Here is a 7,868-nt window from a genome sequence, read left to right on the forward strand (position 1 = left end):
TGCTGAGCTTTCCCATCAGCTGCTGCTTTTGGTATAACTCAAGCATTTGTTGACTGACAGATAAATTTTTCCTTTTCTGGAAGTCAAAAGGTGATTACTCGAGTTTTGCAGGTATCCATTAAACAGTAAGGAACTGTACGGAGGAACAGATATGATTTATGCTCAATTTGCTGATAACTCAACCGAAAGATGTAGGAACGGGTAACATTAGCGAAGCGAGCAGTCTGAAAAATGACTGTCATGAAAGAAAATAAAATCCTTGACGGGTGGAATAAAATATGGAAAGCCCAGTTCAGTACTTTGGTCGGAAGAATAGAGGCACATACTATTCCAAATTGACAACGACTTCGGTAATCTGAAGTTCAAAAGGGATTTAGCATTGTTTTCTCTGGATTTTCCTATGGTTAACATGTAGGTTAGTTGTCAGTTCGGAATGCAAATCTAAAGCAAACATTCGTTTAGTGAGGGCCAACTTAGATAAGATGTGACATATCGCTGAGACTGTATAAGGCTCTGGTTATAATATATTTCACATTTTTGTAAACAATTTTGAACTCTGCAACTAAGGAAAGATGAGCTGGCCTTGGAGAATGTTCAAAGTAATTTCGAAGAATGAGCTCGGGAATGAAAGTGCTTTCATGTAAGGGATGGTTGAGGGTTCTGGGTCTGTACTCAAAGAAGCTTGATTTTTGTTTGTGGAATGCTGAGAAGTCTGGATGGAGTGAACTAGGCGAAGACAGTTTCATCAGTTGTACAGCCTGGAATGTAAGGGCAAAATGTCACAGTGAATGGACAACTCTTTACAACTGAGACCAAGAGGGCAGTGAATCTGTGGAACACATCGCCATAAAATCCTGTACATAAAGACACATCATGTGAACTTAAGTGAGGTGGAGTGGGTTATTGACGATGGGTCAGGACTTACACAGACGAGTCACCATCTTAAATCCTTGGTCTTGACGACTGGATACTGAAAGATTTTCCTCTTGGTTAGTAGCAGAATATACTGATCAATCGCATGAGAAATATAGATAATTCCACCATTTCCATGAACTCTGAAAGCAGGCTGCCAGTGGGTTCAAGATGCATATTGCCGCTCTGAAGACTCATTTTTGTCAACAGAAAGCAACTCTCCTACAATCAGAGCTGTCTTACTTCGAACTTTTCAAAGTTATCTTTCTGTTCCTAAATGTCCTCATTGTTTCAGAGCCGAGATGAAGTTTGAATGTCTGAGGTGATGGAATGAATGTAGTTTCAATGCATCATAACAGTTCATGACTCCCCAAACAGTGGATGCAATGGCTCAGGCTGTGAAAGAAGTTCCTTTGAATGTCTCTGCCAATTTGGTCAGTTGGCCCTCTATCTCCTCTGAATTCCCTTCAAAAAAAGTTTCTAAGTATTTAAAAAGTTGGTGACTGGATGTTCCTTTTGTTTTTCCTTAACATATTTCCATATTTTCGCAATATTTTCGCAAACTATCTTTGGAAATCTCTGCGTTGGACTTCGTCCAGATATGAGAAAATGTAGTTTGGTGGAGAGAGTCTCTAGGCCAGAATTGTTTTCATTGGAGCAAAGTGTGTTAACTATTGATCTTTTGGGTTATTTATGATGATTGGGTGCGAGAGTTGACAGAACAGGATGTCATAATGTTACGCAACGTGGAAACAAGGACTTCCGTACAACTCATTCTGCAGGGCTGCTTTCAGAGAGGTGCAATTGGAGGTGTTGAATGAAATAAGCTATTCATACAATGAATGATGGAGAAACTCAGCATCTGCAGAGAGAAAAACAACAGCAAGGTTTTGAGTCCAGTATGATTCTTCTTCAAAACCCGAGTTTCCTCAATGTAATTAAATGAACGTTGAGAAAATCTGGGTGCAGTTTGCAGGCATTTCTTGTGACTTAGCTTTGTCGAACTGAACTAGAACTCAGTTAAAAACTGCAAAGTGAATAAATGCAGTCAGGAGGATTGAGGTGCGCTGGTAAACCTTAGTGTTTTGTCTTATCCATACACGTAAATATTTGACAACAGCAAGAATACTGAGCAGGAGTTTATTATTTGGAAGAAAGAAAAATCGGAAGAGATGAAGAAAGGGAAGAAGATGCAAGAATGGAAGGAATGAAAGCAGGAAGGAAGGAAGGACGGAATTTCAATTAACGAATGCTGACTGCACAATTTCGATAGGCATTTAAGCATTTTGAGGAGAAAGTGAGGTCTGCAGATGCTGGAGATCAGAGCTGAAAATGTGTTACTGGAAAAGCGCAGCAGGTCAGGCAGCATCCAGGGAACAGGAGAATCGACGTTTCGGGCTCAAGCCCTTCTTCAGGAATGAAGAAAGGCTTGTGCTAGAAACGTCGATTCTCCTGTTCCTTGGATGCTGCCTGACCTGTTGCGCTTTTCCAGCAACACATTTTCAGATTTAAGCATTTTGGCCATGTGAAACAAATAAACGTGGCAGGAGATATGTTCACATTCGGACTGTAGAAAAGTAGTTAAAACCTATAGTCAGAAAACTGCTCTGAGTGGTCTTGAATTCGGGGCAGTTTAAAACCCAGAGCGACTGAGCGAACACTTTCTGTTCTGATTTGCGTCAGTGACAGTAGGATATTTACATTCTGTCCCACAAATTAGAATTAGACTGTAATCATATCTGAAAAAAATCATCAATAATACATTAACATTGCTTCAGTGCAAATGTGTGGTCATCGAATTTTGTGCCATATATTTCTTAGTTGTTGTAACTACAATCCGTCACTTGCTGAATTAGATTGAGAGTGGGACATGATGCGGTAAATAAATTGAGGGCGAACACCTTGCTTTATGAAAATTTTATTTTTCACAGCATTTCATGAGCACAGCAAAAGGACACAGCAACACCTTCTTGGACTCCTTACGGAACTTGTTCTGGGATACCGCATAGATGAATACATTCTTGCAGGAATTGAGTAATTGAAACAAGTTCGTTGTCTCTTGCAGGACGTAGGTTAAGTCTTTGAAATTCTCGTTGTTGAAGTATGCATCACCTTTAATACGCAAGTACAGGAAATGTCCAACTTCGGTGGCCCACAACAGCAGGAAGCTGAGGGAAATGGCAAAGAGCAGGACGATGGATCTTTTACGGTTTTCCATCTTTGGATCAATGCCATTTTCAGCACTGACAAGTTTCCTACGGGATTTGCTGGCTGTGATGATGTGTTTTACGGTCAGTAAATTGAGTAGCAGGATGAGGATAAATGGGAGAAAGGGAGTTAAGATGTGATCCATCCAGTCGTAGGCCTGCCAGATTGGTAACGTATAAAATATAGACTTTATACCACAGAACCAGGCGACCCCATCCAGGATGTAGAAGAGTCTGTAGATGATGTACAAAGGGAAGTTTTTAACACAACATAGGACGCAGATCATTCCTATGATGAGTAACGCGGTTTTCTCGGTGCAGTATCTGATCTTCAGGCTCTGCAAGAAAATGAACACAAAACGGTCGATGGTGAAGGCTGCAGTTAGCCAGACGGAGCCATCCCGGCTGCAGCGGACCAGAATTGTAGTCAGTCTGCATATGGGGGTGGTAGACAGAACACTGTAGCTAAAGTAAATGCGGCTGATTCGGTTAAGTATGCATCCGGTGACAATAACAAGGAAATCTGTTATCGCTATGGCCATCAAATAGTAATTGATGTACCTGGAGAGTCCACACCGCCCTCGGAACAGAATTGCAATTGCTACCAAATTGGCTGTGCTGGACAAAAAAGTTAAATAGTTTGTTGAAATACCAAGTATAAAGAATGGCATTACCCAGATGTCAACTGGTGGACCGCAAGGAACATATACTACCTCGCCCTATCTGACACTGAAACCCTTCTGATCCACGACAGTGGCACCTTCAGACGCGGGCTAACCAACGTTCATAGGTAACTATGAGTAGAATAGTCAGAAGTATCCACAACTGACATCTCAAGCATTGAGTATTAGGCCTCTGCTAACTTACAAATTAACACCACAGGTGGCAATTTATTCTCTTCAGTAAATAATTTCATTGTTCACTTTCGTTTTGCTACTTGTGACCGTTCAGTTTCCCATTATTATCTGAGATGTCAATTTTTCTCCAATTATACCCTCTTGTATAATTATGGTATTTAACATTCCAGATGTGACGTTAATGCCTCAATTATCGAAATTGAATTCCTTCTTCAAAGCGCACTTTCTCCCTCCTTCTGTATATCACTCCTCATATTAAAAACTTAAAGTCATAAAGTCATAGAGATGCAAAGCATGGAAACAGACCCTTCGGTCCAACCCATCCATGCCGACTAGATATCCCAACCCAATCTCATAAAAACTTCCGGCACCCGGCTCATATCCCTCCAAACCCTTCCTATTCATCTGCCCATCCAAATGCCTTTTAAGTGTTCATATTGTACCAGCCTCCACCACTTCCTCTGACAGCTCATTCCATACATGTACCGTCCTCTGTGTGAAAAAAGTTGCCCCTTAGGTGTCTGTTATAACGTTCCCCTCTCACCCTAAACCTATGCCATCTACTTCAGGACTCCCCGAACACAGACAAAAGATTTTGTCTATTTATCCTATCCATGTCTCTCATAATATTGCAAACTTGTATAAGGTCACCCCACAGACTCTGACGTCCGGGCGAAAACAGCCCCAAACCCGTCAGTCTCTCCCGAGAGCTAAAATCCTCCAACCCTGACAACATCCTTGTAAATATTTTCTGGACCCTTTCAAGTCCACCATCTTCTTATTCTTCTCCAGTTTCTCTTTGTGTAAAACCTGTTTACGAAACTTCATTTGTATACCACAACATTCATATTGCAGAATGTGCAAACTAAAGCAACTCCATGTTTCAGATGTATGAGCAAGAGGTGAAAGAAATCCGTCAACTCGCTTACTGATGAATAACTAACACAACTTTGCAAGATGAATGCCAAATGCAAACGAAAAGCCAAAATCCTTAATGAAACAAATTCCATTTTATTTTAATTCACCTCTGCAAAAAGTATCAAATATTAATTAGTTACACTATTCAAGGTAGTTGATCCGTTGCAGCTTACGTAATTAACTACTCAATGAGATAACTTCCATATCCGCCATAAATTCACCTGCACCTCCACACACATCATCTATTGCATCCTCTGCACCCGAGGTGGCCTCCTCTATATTGGGGAGACAGGCCGCCTACTTGCGGAGCATTTCAGAGAACACCTCTGGGACACCCGGACCAACCAACCCAACCACCCTGTGGCTCAAAACTTCAACTCCCAGGATATGCAGGTCTTTGGACTCCTCCATCGCCAGACCACAACAACACGACGGTTGGAGGAAGAGCGCCTCATCTTCCGCCTAGGAACCCTCCAACCACAAGGGAAGAACTCGGATTTCACCAGTTTACTCATTTCCCCTCCCCCCACCATGTCTCAGTCAAATCCATCGAATTCAGCACCGCCTTCCTAACCTGCAATCTTCTTCCTGACCTCTCCGCCCCCACCCCAGTATGACCTATCACCCTCACCTTGACCTCTTTCCACCTATCCCCTCCCCCAAGTTCCTCCTCCCTACCTTTTATCTTAGCCTGCTGGACAAACTTTCCTCATTCCTGAAGAAGGGCTTATGCCCGAAACGTCGATTCTCCTGTTCCCTGGGTGCTGCCTGACCTGCTGCGCTTCTCCAGCAACACATTTTCAGTACTCAATGAGACAGGATTGCAGACTTGTATTTCAATCCCTGCACACAACTGTTGATTTCATTATATCCAACACAATGTGTAACCTGCAGAAATTTATACGGTAATAGATTCAGCCATTCCACCGTACCTTTCAACAACTTCATGGCTGATCTTCTTTATCAGCGTGGATGTATTAAGATCAGTGCAGGAAAATGCACTTTACCACCTGACTAAACTGCAAGCACATATGTCATTAAATTTCTGGAATCTATTTTGGTTTAAAGTTAAATTTAATTCTGAATAATACAACAGGTTACTGTTCAGGCAATGCTATTCATTAATTCATATTTGCACAATCTATTAACAGAAATGTGTTATATAAATCATTGAATATAATCTTGCGTTGCTCGATGATATAAGTTCAAATAATGCACTGGAACTCTCCTTAATGGTGCAAAACCTGCAATAAACAAAATGGCAATACTCTATATGTTCCTGGTTTATATCGCTTATATTTACAGGGGGGTGAACCTTAGAAAAATGGGCAAGGTAAAAAAAGAACTTTTGTAAAGATTTCCAAATAACTAAGTACTTTCTTTGCAATTCATTTCTTACCTGGGATTCCAACAACGGCAACAATGGGATAGGTAATGACATAGAAGAGCCCTTTCACTGGCCCATGCATGACCGTTCGAATGTAACACACTTTTCGAAGCTGAGCTGTTTAATTTTGTAAAAGATTCAACGTTACCTTCATTTATTTTATCTGAAAGTCTCGGGGAGCAATTAAACTGCATCATGCTCTCAATTTTAGATCAATGAACAAAGAGAAAAAAACATTGTTTTACATTTGAAGCATTGACAAGGGAAGGGTTCTATTATATTTATTTCAGTGGCTCTCTTTCCCCATAATCACGCTGAGTATGCCCACCGAAGTGGCTGATAGCAGGTAACGACGATGGGTAGTATTTCGAATACAATCTCTTCTCATTATTTCAGCCAGGTTCCTCATGTTTTGGCAGTTAAAACGTTAGATTAAGTCGTGTATTTATTTGATTGCTGACGTTACCTTATTGTGTAGATTTACAGTTAAACGGTTGGAAACAATTTGGTAAAGCAAGATGATTATTCAAAGATAACAAAATGAGATCACCACAGCATTGTATAGTGAGGGCCGCGAAGAGACAATTATGAAATCCAGGAACCAATGCTGAGGCAAACACATGATAATGTTTTGAACGAGTACAGCTCAGAAGTCGAGTTTTGGACCATAAGATACATGATGCGAATTAGTTCATTTGGTCCACTCAGTCTGCTCCACCATTAGATCTTCCTGATATGTTTCACAACCTGGTCCTCCTGCTTTGTCCATTTAATGTTTGATCCCCAAACTAATTCGTCGCATTTACGTCTGTAACTTAGGCACACTTAGCCTGTGCAGCCAACTATGGAAATGTGTTCCACATGTTCACTGACCAGAAGCAAATGCTAAATGTCGTTCAGTCATTTCTTAAGTTTCTTCCCTTCACGCCGAGACTCTGCCAATGGGTCACTGTTCCTCCTAAGAGCGAAAATGTTTTCTTCAAATCCACCCTCTTCAGACTTCTCAGAATTCTGTAAATTTCAATGAGCTTTCCCTTCATCCCGCTAAATTCCTAGATGCACAAACCCAACCACTCCTCACATGACAAACATTTCATTCCCGGAATCAATATTGTAATTGTCTTCTGAATCCACCCACCAAACAAAGACAGCATATCCTTCCCAAATTATAGAGAGCAAAACTGCTCATATGTTTCCAAATATAGTGTGATCAAAGATTTATACAATCTAAGCAGTGCATTCCTGTTCTTGTAACTTAGCCTTTTGAGAAATGAATGTCAAAATAGTGTTTGCCTCCGTAACACAGAACTGAACTTGAATGTTATCATAAGACAATCGTGAAGTAGAACTCTTAAGTCCATTTACACTTCACGTTTCCAAAGCCTGTCCCAGTTGACGAAATCGTCCGAACATTTATTCTTTCTAGAAAAATGTACAAGTCCATGTTTTCCTACAGTGTTTTACATCCATTAATTCTTTACCTATCATCCTAGCCTGTCCAAGTGTACTTCAGCCTCCCCGCTTCCCCAAATTTCCCTGACATTCCAAGCATGAATGTGCAATTTGCAAACTGAGCAGCAACACTGT

The 7,868-nt window shown here is 40.9% G+C and overlaps 1 protein-coding gene across 1 annotated transcript; it reads right to left on the bottom strand.

Moving 5' to 3' along the window:
• Positions 1-2,830: 2,830 nt before the first annotated feature.
• Positions 2,831-6,363, bottom strand: LOC148137825 (putative G protein-coupled receptor 139). The gene is made up of 2 exons (XM_087982122.1): positions 6,294-6,363; positions 2,831-3,732 (listed from the first exon to the last, which is right to left on the bottom strand). The coding sequence occupies exons 1-2, from the start codon at positions 6,361-6,363 to the stop codon at positions 2,831-2,833; spliced, it is 972 nt and encodes a 323-aa protein (XP_087838248.1).
• Positions 6,364-7,868: the final 1,505 nt, after the last annotated feature.

This window comes from Chiloscyllium plagiosum, unplaced genomic scaffold (assembly GCF_037043375.1).
Source record: "Chiloscyllium plagiosum isolate Xiang-an unplaced genomic scaffold, Cpla_swu_hap1 HiC_scaffold_42, whole genome shotgun sequence".
Taxonomy (NCBI): Eukaryota; Metazoa; Chordata; class Chondrichthyes; order Orectolobiformes; family Hemiscylliidae; genus Chiloscyllium; species Chiloscyllium plagiosum.

Coding starts and splice junctions, on each gene's coding strand:
- LOC148137825 (XM_087982122.1), bottom strand. CDS start 6,363: ATGCATGGGCCAGTGAAAGGGCTCTTCTATGTCATTACCTATCCCATT. Junction 3,733..6,293: donor TGCCGTTGTTGGAATCCCAG/GTAAGAAATGAA, acceptor TGTCCAGCACAG/CCAATTTGGTAGCAATTGCA.